This window comes from Brassica napus, chromosome A2 (genome assembly GCF_020379485.1).
Source record: "Brassica napus cultivar Da-Ae chromosome A2, Da-Ae, whole genome shotgun sequence".
NCBI classification, from domain to species: domain Eukaryota; kingdom Viridiplantae; phylum Streptophyta; class Magnoliopsida; order Brassicales; family Brassicaceae; genus Brassica; species Brassica napus.
This window is the reverse complement of record NC_063435.1, coordinates 23047718-23065775: the sequence shown is the minus strand read 5'-3', so window position 1 is coordinate 23065775 and position 18058 is coordinate 23047718. Positions and strand designations below refer to the sequence as shown.

The window sequence follows — 18058 nt, the reverse complement described above, 5'->3', positions numbered from 1 at the left end:
CACGCTTCACCAGCACTTCAAGATCAAAGACCTTGGTGATCTTCGATTCTTTCTTGGTTTGGAAGTAGCTAGAAGTTCTGAAGGAATCTCAATATCTCAGCGGAAGTATGCATTGAGTCTCCTATCTGATACAGGCCTTCTTGCGTGCAAACCAAGTCCCATTCCCATGGATCCGCTAGTGAAGCTGAGCAGTAAATCTGGTACCCCTCTTGATGATCCCTCTCCGTTTCGTGCTCTGATTGGTCGACTTCTTTACTTAACAATCACTGGTCCTGACATCAAGTTTGCGGTTCACTGCTTGAGTCAGTTCATGAGTTCTCCGACTGATGTTCATCTTACCGCAGCTCTTCGAATACTGAGATATATCAAGAACAATCCTGGTCAGGGATTATTCTACTCAGCTTCTTCGACGGTGTGTCTCAATGCCTTTTCCGATGCAAACTGGGCTACTTGTCCTGACAGTCGTCGATCAGTCACTGGTTACTGTGTATATCTTGGCACTTCCTTGATTACCTGGAAGTCAAAGAAACAAGACGTGGTTAGTAGAAGCAGTACTGAAGCAGAGTATCGCAGCATGGCACACACGACTTGTGAACTTCTTTGGCTGCAACAGCTTCTTACTAGCATGAAGATACAAGTCACCACCAAAGCGAAGCTCTTCTGTGACAACAAGTCCGCGATGCACATAGCCACCAACCCGGTCTTCCACGAGAGGACAAAACACGTGGAGATAGATTGCCACACGGTTCGTGATCAAGTGAAGCGAGGCTTCATTACTTTGATGCACGTTTCAAGCGCCAATCAACATGCAGACATCTTCACGAAGCCGCTGCACTCTGGTCCTTTTCGATCCTTACTTGATCGAATGTCACTCTCAAGTCTCTTTCTTCCTCATGTTTCGGATTCAGAGACTTGACCGGGGCGTATTAGATACAATAGAGTATTGGTTTATTATGGTTAGAGGTTAACCACTCCGGTTTGAGTCTCCTTTAGCTTATCCGGAGTATTTAAACAAACTGTGTAACAAACTATTTTGGTTATCACATTAATTCAAGTTACTTCAATAGATTGCTCAATTCTCCAAGTTGTTGTTGTTCATTATCTGTTCCATCAAGACTTGCCTTTTGATCCACAGTGTCCTGAAGAAATAAAAGAAGCCAATTAGTGTCTGAAGATCTGAAATGAGAGTGAATCAATCCAACCTTGAGTTGACCCAACAACTGTTGACATGTCTTGAAATCATTGCTCATGTATGAATCTTTCAAGCTCTCTAAAATCTGCAGAACCACTGGTTGCTTGGGATCCATCTCTGCAGGTAAGCAAAACCAAAAACCAATGTAAGAAGAAGACATAACCAAACGCACACTGGCTGGCTCATAAAGGTCCCTTATAAGCTTTGTAGAAGCGGATGTTAAAAAAAACATGCTTCAGCAAGCAAACACAAACACAGAACCAGTCTGTGATACAACAGTTAGGTCGTGAGAGCTGAGTCTCGAAACAATGGAACCTCAAGACTATATATCACCTAAAATCAAACCAATCGTATGATTGCCGTAAAAGCAGAGAAAGTAAACTCAAAGTCTCAAACCATGGAACCTCATGATTCGAAATATCATCAACTTCGATCCTGAATCTAAAAACTATATATAGCTAATGTCGCTAACGGATCCTCCTAAATCATTGATCAGCGAAACTGAACTTTAAAGTAAGAGATTCATCACAAATTTCAAATAATAGATTATGATATTCAAAATCACTGATCAGCGAAACTGAAATTGGAATAAAAAGATTCCATCACAATTTCAAATACTAGATTACAGATTCATCAGCGAAAGCAAAACCAGACCTCAATTTGTTTTCCACAATGAACAAGAAGACAGAGCCAAAAGCAACTTGATCAACGAAAACAGATACCAGAAGATGAGTCATCGCCGACTACACTAAACCAGATAAAACGACGCGGTTTCGAAATCAAAGTTACAGAGAAGACATTCCAGAGATTAAGCAAGCAAACCTTGAGAGCAATCGAAATGAAGATTCTGTTATAGCCGGTAAACCGGACTGATGTAAACGATATAATAAAAGCAAAGTTAAGGAAGCAGACGAATATAGAAAACGAATACGGGAACGATAAGAAACCGTATTCGCAACGAAACATGGAGGCGAGATATGATCTCTTTCCTTAACTCAAAATATTCGCTCCGTTAGTGAGACGGGACTGTACGAATATAGAGTCCCAGGATACAACCATGGCAGACGACTCACGCCTCACCCGTGATCGCCCTATCGAACAAAAAATGTACGAAACACTCTCGCAATAATAGACTTACGCAGAGGGATTTTTGCTGTTGGATTTCGATTCAGAAAAGATTGAAAAATGAAGGAAGAGAAGAGATGATATTTAAAGAGACGGAGACGACCCACTTCCTGCAACAGCTGCTGCACGTGGGCGAGAATCTCGCGGAGATCGAGGGAAGTTGAGTTCCGAAACTTCTTCCTCAAGACTCTCTTATCTCGTTTAAAATTTTCGAGAGGATAACATGCATGACGTTTTTATTTTCTAGACAAACTACTTGTCGTTTTAAATAAAATTGTATGCTGTTTTTTTTTTCCCGAAATAAATGGCAAAACGTTGAGCTTAACTTGGTCCAAAAAAAATACTTTTTATCGGACCAAAGGCCCGACACCCAAGCCGACGCCGAGCCGGCCGGACGGCGGCGGCGCGTGCGTGGGGAGCTCTCTCTTCCACTGAGCTGTTTAACCACTCATAATACAAGAGCTTATACATAGTACTCAACTTTTCTTTTCCCAGCCGATGTGGGATGTTGCTTCTCCTCTTCTTTCATTTAAAATACAACCACCAAGTGGCCCATTTATATTCACATTTTTTCGATTAATTTTGAGGCCCATTTACCTTAATTAATTGATCCAACAGTCACAACTCACAAGCCACGTCAATTTGTACATCATACTCGTTATTGGTTATTTAATCGAGAAATTGGCCAAAAAAACACTGAACTTTGCGGGAATTGCCAAAAGAAACCTGTACTCGAGCCTGACCAATAAAACCCAGATCTTTTGTTGACTTTTTTAGTTAATTCACAAACTTACGGTTGACTAACCAGATTAACACACCGTTAACCGACAGTTAAGACAGTGTTAACTCACCGTTAATTACTTCCGTTTAGTGAAACTACGTCGTTTCATTCAGTTGTTTTGTTAAACACAAAATCTCAAGACGACGTCGTTTTGCTTAATTAAAATTGTTGTTAGCTGGACTCGAACCCGTGCACTCGTGGTCCTAAGGGGGTTTTGCCACTGAGCTAGTGGACTTTTCGGAAGATTATCACACATGTTTATTTTTATTGATCAAAAGATGTGTTTGATTTCAATCAAACAAAATGAAACCCGTGTTTGAACGTAACCCTAATTTCTCAAATCGATTTGGGGATTTCTCTTGTAATGGTGAGGAGATGGTAAAGACGAAGTTCACAAGGAATGGAAGGGAGGTAATGATTTTCGGAGCGATGAGGAATTTCGATTACGGGAGTGACGAAGCGGTTCAAGAGTCGAAGAAGGGTGGAGAACGCGATGCTTCTGTGAGTTTGTCATCGCCGGAGAGATCGAGGATTCGTAAAAGCGTTGAAGGGATATCGATGTTGGCATCTACAGAGGTGTCGAAGGCGTCGAAGACAAGGCGGGGAACTTCATATGGGTCGCCTGCGTCATCTCCGGAGAAGACCACGAGGAGGGGAACTTCATATGGGTCGCCATCTCCGGTGAAGGCCACGAGGCGTGGTTCAACTCTGTCTCCTAGAGTTTTGAAGAAGCAGAAGGTAAATATGGCTCCTTCTGGTGATGACAGAGAGGAATGGCCAGAGACTGAGATGTTGGCATCAACAGTTGCGAAGAAGACAAGGCGGGGAACTTCATATGGCGGGTCGCCTGTGTCTCCTAGACAATCGAAGAAGCAGAAGGTAAACTCGGAGAGGAGTCTAGGTGATGATGGTGATGACAGAGAAGAATTTCTCCAGATTGAGGAATTTGGGGATATAGGTGATGATGGTAGGGAAGATGAGAACGGTATTGCTGGCATTGAAGAAGTTGGTTGTACAGATTTGAGTCTTTATTTTGGTGATAAAGCAAAAAATGATGACTGTGAGGTTGATGAAGACGAAGGCGATGATGATGCATGGGATGATGATAAAATCCCTGATCCTGTGTCATCAGATGATGAGAATGAAGAGGAGATGAGACCTGCGCAAGCTTACAGAGAAGACACTACAGGAAATAAGGGTTTTAATAGCAATGTAATATAGCGGAAAAGAAGTTTGTGCTATTGTATGTTTGTGGCTAGAAATATAATAGCGTTTCTTTAAGTAAAAAGCTATTATATCTGGAGCGGCAAAATGAAATTTGCAAGCGCGCATGTTTTTGGGATTTTGATCTTTAGATTATAGCACTGAGAAAGAATAATCGTTATGGTATCCTCGACCGCTTATTTTTTTATTAAAACCCGCGAATGATAAATTTTGTGGGAAATATATCTTTGACCAAAGCAAAGAATATTTAGTACTTTTTCATTAAAACAAAAGAATATCGTCTCTGCATTTTCTCTCCCAAAGTGTTCTTCGTGAGACCCCTTCGGAATCATCGATCTCTGTCTTCTTTGTCTTCATCGATCTCTGTCTTCTTTGTCTTCTTCGATCTCAGGTTTGTCTTCTTTGATCTCTGTCTTCTTTAACTTGCATGCATCATGATAATAATCGATTGCTTATTATCTCAATAGATATGTATCGATCGTCTTCCATTTTTACAATCTACAATCATGAAAATTAATCGATTGCTTATTATCTCAATAGATCTCAAAAATGATTTTTTTAGGAACAAATTAACATGGGGCCGAAGACACGAGGAGGAATGGTTAGAAGAAGCAGACGTTCCCAAGGTCTGGAAGCAGAAACAGAGTTCATTGAGATAACCAGAAAGAGTACGAAAATGCGTAAGTTAAATAAGGGAAAAGAAGTTGCTATTGAAGAAGAAAACATTGAGATAAGGCAAGAAAGTGCTGACGAAGTCCCGACAAAGGTTTCTGAAGATGTTAATGAGGCGGATGGTGATGGTGATGGTGATGATCCACATGTGGAAATTGAAGTTGAGAATGTCATTGCTGAAGAACAGTCTCAGTCTGAGAATGGAGTTACTGAAGAACCTTCTCAGCCGAGAGAAGCTGACATGGAAGCTGAAAATGGAGTTACTCAAGAACCTTCTCAGCCGAGAGAAGCTGACATGGAACCTGAGAATGGATTTACTCAAGAACCTTCTCAGTCGAGAGAAGCTGACATGGAACCTGAGAATGGAGTTACTCAAGAACCTTCTCAGCCGAGAGAAGCTTCCAAGGTAGTAATCTTTTCGACATTTTAATTCATGACGAATTCTTCTTCTGTTCCAAATTTTTTGTTCTGATTCTGTTCCTTATATATATATATAGGGCTAGCCTCGAATATTTCGAAGGAGCAACAGGCTTTGTTACTGCATCAGCGAGGAGGTTAGGAGATCCGACAGAAATATTATGTCCCTGTACTCACTGCAGAAACCTTTCCCATCAAGTTTTAGACAAAGTAACGGAGCATCTTGTGATTAGGGGTATGGATAAGAAGTATATGAGGAGTTCTTGTTGGAGTCTTCATGGTGAGAGAAGGTCTGATATGAATGATAGTGTCCCTCAATCAGAAACAGAGGCTTATGGTTTGCTAAGGACGGCTTATTTTGATAGTGGTGAACCTGATGAACCGCCTTCTGATGACACTGGAGGAGAGCCTGTACATGGTGAACCTGATGAAGACTCGGAGTTTAGGAAGAAGTTGAGAGATGCTGAAACTCCATTGTACTTGACATGTAGCAAGCACACCAAAGTTTCTGCGATCATGGCCCTTTACCGCATCAAAGTAAAGAGTGGAATGTCAGAGGCTTACTTTGATCAGCTACTGTCGGCATTACATGACATGCTACCAGAAGGTAATGTACTACCAAAGTCGACTGATTCGATTAAGAAGTTCTTGAAGATTTTTGGGTTTGGCTACGAAATGATTCATGCGTGCAAGAACGATTGTATTCTCTATAGGAAGCAATATGAGGAGTTGGAAACCTGCCCAAGATGTAGTGCTTCTAGATGGGAAATTGATAAGCACAGTAATGAAGAAAAGAAAGGAATTCCTGCAAAGGTCCTACGGTATTTTCCGATCAAAGACAGATTCAAGAGGATGTTTAGATCAGCAAGGATGGCTGAGGATTTGCGATGGCATGCCAACAATGCCACTGAAGATGGTATAATGCGACATCCTGTTGACTCGTTATCTTGGGCTCAAGTGAATAATAAGTGGCCAGAGTTTGCTAGTGAAGCAAGAAACCTTCGACTCGGCCTGTCAACAGATGGTATGAACCCTTTCTCTATCCAGAACACAAAGTATAGTACTTGGCCAGTGTTGTTAGTCAATTACAACTTGCCACCAACTCTGTGTATGAAGGCTGAGAACGTCATGTTGACTATGTTGATCCCTGGACCGACGGCTCCGAGCAACAACATTGATGTTTATCTAGAGCCACTGGTTGAAGACTTACAAGAATTGTGGAGTGAGGGGATTCAGGTATACGACTCATTCCTGAAAGAGAAGTTCACACTAAAAGCTATGTTGTTGTGGACTATAAGCGACTACCCGGCTCTAGGTAGTTTGGCAGGTTGTAAAGTTAAAGGGAAACAAGCATGCAATGTTTGTGGAAAGGATACACCAAATAGGTGGCTCAAGTTTAGTCGCAAGTATGTGTATTTGGGGAATAGGAAGCGACTAAGCCCTGGACATCACTACAGACGCAGGAAAGGATGGTTTGATAATACAGTGGAGAAGGGGACTGCAAACAGGATTCAAACCGGTGCAGAAATATTTGCAACACTAAAGAACTTCAGGAATGACTTTGGAAGATCTTTAGCAAAGAAAAAAAAAAGGAAGAGAAATGTTGTCTCAGAAGATGAGGTGGCTGAAGACGAAGAAAATGATGAAACGAGTGATCAATGGAGGTGGAAGAAACGATCAATATTCTTCGATTTACCGTACTGGAAGGTATTATAGCTATTGTTAGACTGAGATACGATTGTCACATTTTGTTTATCCATTAACTGATCATTCTGTTTTCAATGTGTTAGGATTTGCCGGTGCGTCACAACATCGACGTCATGCACGTGGAAAAGAACTTGTCTGATGCATTATTATCAACGCTGATGCAGAGTGCTAAGTCAAAAGATGGCCTCAAAGCGAGACAGGACTTAGAAGATATTGGAATCCGGAAAAACTTGCACACACAGGTACGGGGAAAGAGATTCTACTTGCCTCCAGCAACTTATTGGCTCAGTAAGGAAGAGAAAAAGATATTTTGTCAAAGGTTGTCTGCGTTTAGAGGCCCTGACGGCTACTGCGGTAATATTGCAAATGTTGTTTCAATTAACCCTCCTATGATTGGAAGTCTTAAATCCCATGATCATCATGTACTAATCCAAAATCTGTTACCTGCTGCGTTACGAGGGTTGCTTCCAAGAGGACCAAGAGTGGCAGTAACTCGAGTATGTAACTACTTCAACAGATTGTGTCAGCGTGCTATTGACGCGGAGAAGCTGATAACTTTGGAAAATGAGTTTGTGGAGACAATGTGCCAACTCGAGCGGTTCTTTCCTCCATCGCTCTTCGATATCATGTTCCACCTTCCTTTACACCTAGCAAGAGAGGCACGTTTGGGAGGTCCTGTGCACTTTCGTTGGATGTATCCGTTTGAGAGGTTTGTTTTCATTTTGTTCGCGTAATGTAAATTGTTTATATCCTGAACTGTTTTTCCGATCAACTGAGGTTTGTAACTATTGCTATATTGTTTGAGCTGTAGATACATGAAAACACTCAAGGCATATGTAAAGAATTTTGCTAGGCCAGAAGCATGTATGGCTGAGGGGTACTTAGCTGGAGAATGCATAGCCTTTTGTTTAGAGTTCCTAAAGAATTCTGTACCCGTTGAAGAAGTACTTAACCGTAATGAAGATATTCAGTCTGATGGAATGGTTCTTGAAGGTCGACCACTGCAAAAGGGAACAGAGCTTATTCTTTCAGAGAAAGATAGAGACATAGCACATCGATATGTTTTGATGAATATGGCTATTATGGATCCCTATGTTGAGTAAGTTCTACTGTCCCTCTCAAATTCAGATTTTTTTATCAGTCTGATAACTCTCTACTTTGTTATGAGAACCAGGAAGCACTTACAAGAACTGCAAGATAATGATGTTCGATTAGCAACAAATGAAACTTTGTTATGGAAGCATCACACCCAACAATTTGCTGAATGGGTGAAGAATAAGGTTTGTACAACTTCACTATCTGTTCACTTTTCTATTCACATAGCTCACACAGTTTTACATCCTTGTTAGATACCTTCTAACTCAAAGGAGCATTCTACGAAGCTGAGGTGGTTGGCCTTTGGACCAAGGTTTACTGCTCATACCAATAAAGGTTTTGTCATTAACGGGAACCGATTTCACATACAATCCGTTAAGCGAAAGACTCAGAATAGTGGAGTCACTTACGAAGCTTTCAGCATGTGTAGATCTTCTGCAAGAGATACAAGACATACAGCCGATATGGTCACATATTATGGAGTGATAACAGAGATCATTCTTCTCGATTACCACATGTTCAGCGTTCCTTTATTCAAGTGTAATTGGGCGAACAGAGGCTACGGTGTTAAGGAAGAAGATGGTTTCACCCTTGTCAATCTTCATGTCAACCAAACGCCATATTTACAAGATCCATACATTCTACCATCACAAGCAAAACAGGTATTTTACTCTAGAGAAGATGAAGAATCGCCTTGGTATGTTGTTATGAGAGCACCACCGAGAGGATATCATGAACTCGAGACAGAGGAAGACGTTGTCGGAGCACCATTACTCGCACAGGAATTTGATGATACAGAGCAATTGTCTGATGATGAAAGTTTTTGTGTTAGAGATGATTGTGATGGAATTATAGTTGCTGATTGATTTTTTTTGCATGGAAAATTTGTGAGAATTGAATATATTTTTTATTTTCGAATATTTTAATTTTCTTCGAATTTTAATTAGAATTAATTTTTATTTTACATTTTTTGATTCTCTATTATTTTAAAAATCAAAATATTAAATAAAATTTGTTATAAACAAAATGAAACAATTGCATATAAAAAAATGCAATGAAATGTTCAAATATTGCTATTGATAGAAGACGACAATAGTAATTACAAATCGCTATATTTAATTTTAAAAAATGCTATAGTTAAAAAGTTATAATATCATTTTGGCGACGCTATAATACAAATTTACAATTGCATAACAAGAACCGCTATTAATAATAAAATATCAATAGCACAACAAAAATCCGCTATGAAATGTACGAGACCTATTATCGCGGGCGATATTGGAGCGCTTTCTACAACGCTATGGTAGCGTCTTATAGCGCTTTAGCGGTGCCATCAAAACCCTTATTTCCTGTAGTGAGACACTGATCCAGAGGAGCTCCTTCAGCTAGGCAAGACATTTTCAGATGCTGAGGACTTCAAACATGCTTGTCTGAGGTATACCCTGAAAACCAGATACAACATCAAGTACTACAGATCCAGTAGCTTGAAGATGGGTGCAAAATGTGCCGCTGAGATGAGAGATGATGAGGCTCCTTGTCCCTGGATGGTCTACTGTTCGTATGATAGGAGGAAACAGAAGTTGATGGTAAAAACATACGTCAATGACCATAAGTGTGAGAGGACAGGGTATTCCAAGATACTTAAGAGGTCAGCAATTGCAAGTCTATTTGCTGAGAGGTTAAGGCTGAATCCTAAGCTCACGGCAAAGGAGATACAGGCTGAGATATTGAAGGAGTATAAGATGGAAGTTTTAAAAAACTCATGCATTAAGGCCAAGACGAAGACAAAGCCATAGACTTGGTCTAGAGCTTTCTTCAAGATAGGCTCCTACTGTAATGATAATCTGAACAACTTGTGTGAGTCCTTCAACAAGACCATCAGGGAGCCTAGGAAGAAACCTCTGCTAGACATGTTAGAGGAGATTAGGCGCCAATGTATGACTAGGAACTACAATAGGTCTAAGATGGCTAAGGACAGGAAGACTAGGTTCACCCCAAAGACACATAAAGAGTTAGACAGGGTTGAGAAGAAGTCAAAAGAATGTAGTCTGCGTTGGGCAATTGGGCCAGAGACTGAGGTGGAAGATAGAGACCAGTCTTACGTGGTGAATTTGGAGAATGAGACTTGTGCATGTCGAAGCTGGCAAATGAATGGTATTCCATGCATCCATGCTGCTAAGGTCATCCTTGGCGTGGGTAGAAAACTCTCTGAATTTGTTGCTCCTTTCTACACAACCTCTAAGTGGCGTGAAACCTACAGTTTTGGGATCAGACCTGTAAATGGGATGATAGAGTGGCCTCGGACCAATAGATTAGGTGTGATTCCACCACCTAATCGAAATGGCAAGCCTGGTAGGCCTAAAAACCATGATCGAAAGAAGGGAACCAATGAGACAGTGTCTACTACCAAGCTGAGTCGTGCGAACAGGGTAATGACTTGCTCTAATTGCAAAGAAGAAGGGCACTACAAGAATACATGTCGGAAGGCTTTTGTTGAGAGTCCACCTAAGAAACCAAGAGGCAGACCAAGGAAATATCAGGTTAGGGTACGGTCTTAGTTTCTATCTCATTGTTTTTAGCTCTCGGTAATGTGTCTAACAATTCATTTATATGTTGCAGGGACTACACTTTGGCGAGTCACAAGCTCAATCCTCAGAAGCTCAAACCTCACAAAATCAATCCTCACAAGCTCAAGCATCAGCATGGGAAGTTCCTCAATCTTCAGAAGGTCAATCCTCACAAGCTCAATCATCACGATGGGAAGTTCCTCAATCCTCACAAGCTGAAGCATCACAGACAGCAGCGTGGGGAAGATGGTTTTTTAGATGCTTGTGTGTTGTTTATGATGGTCTCTGTCTGAATGCTTTCGTTGTGTGTTGTTTATGATAGTGTCTCTGTCTGAATGCTTTTGGAACTAGAACTACCTTTTTCTTTCTTTTCTTCCTGCTGTTTTAATTTGAAACTGTCGGTTATTATCTTTGTGTTTTCATCATGATGGTCTGTTCATTGGTGTGTTCATTTGTCCTTCTATAAACAATCAAGAAGTAAAACATAAATATTATTGAAACATTGTCTTAAAACATAGCCTTACATGAACCATGAGTCTTACATAAACATAGCCTTACATAAACAGAGTCTCCTAGTAGCTATTCATAGACAACCCATATGCTTTGTCAAACATGATCAACACAAGACATATCACACCGCATAAACAAACCACCGAAAAACCCACTTTCATGATCACATTCAGCTTCTTAAGTTCATTGCTCGCCTTCCTAACATCTTCTTTCAACTCTTCCTCCACGGTTTTCATGCTTTCGATCTCCATTTTAAGTTTCATAACATCTGATGCAAAGCACTCAACTTTTGGCAATGCATCTTGAACCTCTTCGTAGACAGCTTCATCTACCCATTTATACAAGTGATCCTAGACACAAATCATGAACACAATCTTTTTGTTCAAACAATTTCTCACTGACTACCTAGCCATTGAATCTTATGTTCTTTTCTTAAACACAATCAAATTAAACACTTACATTTTGAAACGTTGGGCATCTAAAGAAAGTTCTTCCTGGATTGACCTTCGTTTTTGATGTGTATATCCCAGTTCTTCGACCACAGCCGCATTGCTCCGGGATACCACGAATTCCCATTGTATTCACAGACGAATCCTCACAACCCGAACTCATCATGCGATACTCGAAGAAGGAGAGATGAGAATCGAGATTCTTAAGGACGAGATCGAAGAGAATCGAGCTTGAATCGCGAACTGGATTTATGATTTCGCCCATTTAGGGTTTATACCAATCGGAGGAGAAAACGCCGTCGTTTCTTTTTGATTCATTTAACTCGGATTCAAAGAGAATAAAAGAAACTGTGTTCGTACATACATTGCAAAGTCCACTAGCTCAGTGGCAAAAACCCCTACCATTAAACCCGAGTGCACGAGTTCGAGTCGATGGAACCCCATCTTTTTAATAAAAAGTTAATATAAAACGCGTCGTTTCATTAATTTGTCTTTAACTCGGATTCGAAGAATAAAAGAAATTGTGTTCGTAAATCTATCGCAAAGTCCACTAGCTCAGTGGCAAAAACCCCTACCATTAAACCCGAGTACACGAGTTCGAGCCGTAGGAAACCCATATTTTTAATAACACAGCTATATAAACGACGTCGTTTGTCTTTAATCAGACAAAGTGATGAAACGACGTCGTATACTTTAACACCCAAAATAAACGTCCGCTTAATTAACAGTTAACTCGGTTAACGGTGTGTTAATCTGGTCAGTCAATCGTAAGTTTCTTAATAAACCCGAAAAGTCAACAAAAGTTCATGATTTTATTGGCTAGCCCATATATCCAGGTTTCTTTTGGCAATTCCCGCAAAGTTCAGTGTTTTTTTGACCGATTTTTTTCTCTTATTTAATCTTAAATTGGTCATTAGTTATGTAGAACGTCTTTTTGCCAATTAATGGGTTTTGCATCTTTCACTAGAAATGTTAGGCCTAAGAAATGTCATTAAATTTTATAGATCTTGTAGCATGTATCTCTAGTAAAGTAAAAATTGCTAAAATTGAATTACTTTCATAACTTTACAGAAGTTGAACAAGGGTAAAATTCAAATTCTGCGTTTTTTATATGTCAGTCATTAGATGCTATTGACAGTGATCAAAAACTGAGTTTGCCTCTGTTCATGGGTTTCTCTGAGAGTTGGAAAGCAGAGACATGGAAGAAGCAAAAAAAAAGAAAAGAAAAAGCTCTTGTGAAAGACAGAACAAGAAGACATGAATAAAACAGAGAGAGATGGAGACAAAACAGAGAACAGAGGTTATTACTTGTCGGCAAGACATGTGTGAAGCATAAAAATCTCTCCAACAACGAATTCTTTTTTTTTCCAGTTTAGCAAAGCTAAGGTAAATCCTCCATTAAAAGTTACTTGCTTTAATTAGTAAATACACTTTGTACATTAACATCAATACACAGAGTATCCTTCTCTTTCCCCTCTCAGAAAACATAAATTCGATATTGTTTTTTCTCCCGGGGACAACGGTTATTAATACTGAACTGTCCGCTGCACCCATCTCCAATTAAAATGGCAGAAATTAAATTTTCAATTAATATATAAGCAGAGAGAAATAAAAGCATTGGAGCTGAAATATAAAAAGAAAAGAAAATAAGTTTCAGAGCTTAAAAGATCTGAGTAGTAGATATGTGAGAAGGTTCTCCCTCATGAAATCAAGGGTCCCGATCGTTCGATAAGACCCATAAGATAAAACAAAAGTTAATTCCATAATATAATTTTTCTCCTTCTTCTACTTCTCTTCATTCTCAATCTCATTATCCAAAGAAGCAAAGACAAACTTTTTTGTTACTTAAGACTTCACTGAAACAAAGAAAAGAGTTTTGTCTTTTTGGGTTTATCATCTACTACTACACAAAGTTATCACTTTTTTTCCCAAACAATATTATTACTATTTTTTCCAAACAATATTATTATAACTAGTCAAAAGTAACCACAGGGTGGTGGGCTAGTGGTCTTGAGGTAGTTAACAAACCAATACGGACCCGGGTTCGAATACCCCCTGTGGCCACGGAATGCTTTACGCCCTCCCCAAGTTTAAAGTTATCGCGGCGTTGGTGCTGGGTCCTTGGGTAATGGGTATTAGTGCCGGCTGGTTCCGGGCCAGGGGGATTAGATGGTTGGCAATCGGAAACCATGTGCGGATTACGGACCTTTGGGCAAACGGAAACCACGTGCGGATTACGGGTCACCTTTGAACCTCCTGTTAAAAAAAAAAAAAAAAAAAAAAAAAAATAACTAGTCAAAAGTTCAAAACCCATTTTGCTCATCTGTTTCTTGATTCCAAACCTGCTATTCACTACCAAACACCAACAGAACTCAAATATTGTACTCTGTTTTCACTCCCTCATGGGCTTCTGAAAAAACTCATAAAAACCTTATCTTTTTCACTTACTCAAACCGCCATGGGAAACTCTGTAGGAAATGAGCACGACACAAGAAGAAGACGAAGGAAACGAGCAGCACCCTCCACCATGTTATTGTGGGGAATCTTGATCTTTGGTCAGTTTGGTTTGTCTTCATCCTCAGCTCTTTCTTCTCCTCATCAGTATCATCACCAATCATATCCTTCATCGAGAAAGGCTGGTCCTTTCCATGAAACCTCGTCGACTCAATCCCCCAGCACCTCATTGTCGTTCACAGATCCACATCGTGAAGAAGAAAACAGAGATGATGTTTATAAAGACGACAAGAGATTAGTTCACACAGGTCCAAATCCTCTCCACAACTGAAAAGGCTAATAATCAGTAACATGTGTATGGTTTCTCTTTGATCTTTAAGAAATTGTCTTCAGGTTGTAACCTTCTTTTAGTATTATTGTATTTAGATGTTCTTTTAGTTTTTTGTAACTAAGAGATATTAAATCATTATTGTTAGCCTTCTTCTCACGTAGGCTAAGAGTTAATGATCTTGTTTCTCTTTAGAACATCTCCAAAAAGAAACTCTATTTTGAAGTTTCTAAAACTCTATATTTGAAGTTAAACTCTATATTTGAAGTTTAAAGGTGTTCTTCTCCAAAATCAAAACTTCAAACTCAACTTCAAAATTATTTATATTTTATAATATGGTCTTTATATTTGTCATAACTAATATGAATTCATAAAGCTTTTATAAATAACTAGCACATATATAAACATATTACAACAATATTAATTAATAAATATTCTATTAAAATATAAAAATTAAATAACTTAATTAATATTAAACTTCAAACAAAATACCATATTATTCCATAAAATAATTTTCGCAATGCATATATGATCTATTAGTGCATTTCGAAGTAAAAATGGCTCTCCTCATTTTTACTTTGTAAATTACGAGCTAAAATTTGTTGAAATCAGATGATATTGATACTTGTAAATACATTAAATCGGAACAAGAAAGTAAAAGAGAAACATAAAATATTGCTAAAAGACTAATTTCTTTTCGATAATATTAATACTCGTTATATTCGAAATAAACAAGAAAGAATTGTAAGAAAAATACATCAAAAACAACAACAACAACCATATTCAGTTACAAAAAAAAAATTTGGACAATATTTGAAAATTTTAAAGGTTCCGGATCAAACTTACCTGATTATTAGTGTTGTTGTAATATTTAAATTTATGTAATAGTTATGTCTTCAAGTAATTTTTTAAAATCTTTTTGTTAATTTTTTTGTATATTATTGTTGTCTAAATTTAGTTTAAAATATTTTAAATCTTATTTTAAAGTTTTATTTAATTTATGTGTAAAATTTAAAATCTGTAAACAAAATTTAAAATATTTATGAGATATAATTTTCTTAAGCATTAAAATAACAAAATTTAAAATCTGTAAACAAAATTAAGAAATATTTATGAATCATAAATATGATATGTGATTGTAGGGACCAAAATACAAATAAAAATATGAAACTTCAAATTTGAAGTTTTGAATTTTTTTTTGGAGAATAAAAAACTTCATATTTGAAGTTATAGGGTGTTTTTTGGAGATGGTCTTAGCGTAACTCTTTTGCTTCAATGGTGATCATCGACCCTTCGGAATCCAAGAATTAATGAAAATAATTTTGTATTTGTTTTAGTTAAACCAGTAAGGATTTAGAAGTTTTTTTTTTTTTTTTTTCCACTGAATTTTTATTAATGGAACCCGGCCCAAACGGACCGAGCCCAACAGAAACATAAACAAAGAAGCCCAACAAACAGGCCAAAACTAAAAAGCAAACACCTTGGGCCGTAAGCCCAAGAGAAAAACCCGTTGAGGAAGATGCTGGGTCAACCCACCACGTGGATGAACGCCCAGCGTCCTGAGACACGCGTCAAGGAGAGAAGAAGCAACCTTCCACCGGCGGTTGAGTGGAGACTCGACGGAACTCCGCCGCCAAGCAGAGTCAGGCCGATGAAGAAACGACTCACAACGGAGCCACCTTCACGGCGAAGCAAGCCACACACCGGATCTGCGTTTCCAAGAGACAAATCGTCTACGATCTAACCCGCCACCGTCGATCTTCCTGCATGATGAACGGTCATCTTTTTAGATGAAGAGAAGCCCGAAGATGAAACGGCTCAAGACGAGGGAAGGAAGAGATGAAACGAGGCTGGAGAAAGAGAGTCGATTAGGCAGAGAAGAACCGGAAAAGCCGATCAACGAACCGGGAAACAACCCGGAGGGAGCCGCCGTCGCCTTCGAGAAGAAACGCGACGCGGAGACAAAAGCCGGATAGCTCCGTCGAAAAGAGCGCGAGCCACCGGAAACAGAAGCCGGCTATACTAGTCGAAGAGACTTCAGTATACTGGAAGCAAAAGTCACCGATATAAACCGGCGATCAAAAGTTTCATCTCCATCTCTTGCTCGTGAAAGATACGAGAGAGAGAACGAGAAAGAGAGAGAGAGAAACTTTTTTAGTCACAGTTGATGCGTTGGATTTAGAAGTTCCATATTCTAAGAAATAAACAGTGTTTTGAAAATTCGAATGCATGGATTTCTTCAAATATCATGTTTTGTCATTTTGTGACTAATTAATGCTATATGTACGTTGAATGGGTCCAAAGATTCCAAACTGGTAAACAAAATATTACTCTTAACAGAATTGATATAATATGTATCGTTAAATGTCTAATATGAACATGGAAGCAGTCGATTGCTACTACTTAACTCCTGAAAAAGGGAAAACCAAAAGACTTGAAATTTGGTGAACTCATTCATAACACATATTTCCTTTGTTTCTGAAAAAATATCATTTTTAAATTTTTTTTTTCTTATTTACACAAAAAATATCATTTTAAAATTTTAATACAATTTTCACCTTAATATTAATTACAAATCTATTGATTTTATAAATTATTTTATCTCAAATATTATTGACTGAATATATGTAATTAATAAGAATGCATTTCAATCATTTTTTTATTATTTTTATGTGAGAAAAAAGTCAAAGTGATACTCTTTGCAAAACGAAAGGAGTATTTAATACGAATGAAAACATATTTCTCATTGAGTATTATCATATGTTCAAGAAAAAGTATTATATATTCATGTCGCGACAGATTCACCATTTTGATTCGTTTTTGTTTTCTTTACTCAATTTGTATCTTTTTAATGAATAGTTATAAACATTTACGATTTACTACGTATATGTTGGGTTTTATTGAGCCATGTCCAACACTTTAATTTTGGTTACTATGATATTATTCATTTTGAGCATAAGAGATAAGTCCACATAAATTTATATTTGGGTTTTTTCATAAAAAGCTTTGTACTAATCAAAAGGGCAATTGTCAATAATAGCATCTTTTGAAGTTTATGTCTCAAAAATAGCACTAGAATGAGAAAGTCACAAAAATGACACTCATTAAAGGGTAAAATATTCCTAATACCCTTGGTTTAAAATTAAATAAATAAATAAATATAAATAAAATAAAAATAAAAAAAATGAAAAAAATAATTTTTTTTTATAGTTTCAGATTATATGTTTTCAGATTCGAAATTTTTATAATTCTTTTTTTTGAAATTTTTTTTGAAATTTTTTTTATTTATTTTTTTCAAATTTTCTTTTTATAATTTAAAAATACTTTTTGAAACTGTTTCTAAAATTTTTATTTTTTATTTTAGTATTTACTTTTTATAAAATTTTAAACCCTAATTCCAAAACTCCATCCCTTAACTCTAAACCCTAAGGTTTGGATTAATTAACCCAAGGGATATAAGTGTATATTTACCTCTTTAATGAAACTTATTTTTGTGACTTTGAGCCTTGAGTGCTACTTTGGGAACAAAAACTTGGT

General features: G+C 37.9%; 4 protein-coding genes across 6 annotated transcripts; 3 read left to right on the top strand and 1 right to left on the bottom strand.

The window, feature by feature from the left end:
• Positions 1-4284: 4284 nt before the first annotated feature.
• Positions 4285-5424, top strand: LOC106353566 (paternally-expressed gene 3 protein-like). The gene is made up of 2 exons (XM_048753270.1): positions 4285-4713; positions 4885-5424. The coding sequence occupies exon 2, from the start codon at positions 4897-4899 to the stop codon at positions 5422-5424; it is 528 nt and encodes a 175-aa protein (XP_048609227.1). The 5' UTR covers positions 4285-4713; positions 4885-4896.
• A 7-nt stretch (positions 5425-5431) lies between these two features.
• On the top strand, positions 5432-9179 carry LOC106388261. 3 transcript variants are annotated; one of them, XM_048759095.1, is made up of 6 exons: positions 5432-7118; positions 7202-7472; positions 7578-7827; positions 7930-8217; positions 8293-8398; positions 8468-9179. In XM_048759095.1, exons 1-6 carry the CDS (start codon positions 5649-5651, stop codon positions 9077-9079), a joined length of 2997 nt encoding a protein of 998 aa, XP_048615052.1. In that variant the 5' UTR covers positions 5432-5648; the 3' UTR covers positions 9080-9179. The 3 variants fall into 3 exon arrangements, with proteins under 3 accessions (XP_048615052.1, XP_022548061.2, XP_048615055.1); XM_048759098.1 differs by having other exon boundaries at positions 5777-6018; positions 6125-7118; positions 7202-7827; XM_022692340.2 differs by having other exon boundaries at positions 5434-7118; positions 7202-7827.
• A 400-nt stretch (positions 9180-9579) lies between these two features.
• LOC125587843 lies at positions 9580-11099 on the top strand. Its single transcript, XM_048759106.1, has 2 exons — positions 9580-10753; positions 10833-11099. Exons 1-2 carry the CDS (start codon positions 10124-10126, stop codon positions 11097-11099), a joined length of 897 nt encoding a protein of 298 aa, XP_048615063.1. The 5' UTR covers positions 9580-10123.
• LOC106388016 (uncharacterized protein At1g43920, Chloroplastic-like) lies at positions 10786-14816 on the bottom strand. The gene is made up of 3 exons (XM_048759113.1): positions 14188-14816; positions 11750-13995; positions 10786-11640 (listed from the first exon to the last, which is right to left on the bottom strand). Exons 2-3 carry the CDS (start codon positions 12002-12004, stop codon positions 11353-11355), a joined length of 543 nt encoding a protein of 180 aa, XP_048615070.1. The 5' UTR covers positions 12005-13995; positions 14188-14816; the 3' UTR covers positions 10786-11352.
• Positions 14817-18058: the final 3242 nt, after the last annotated feature.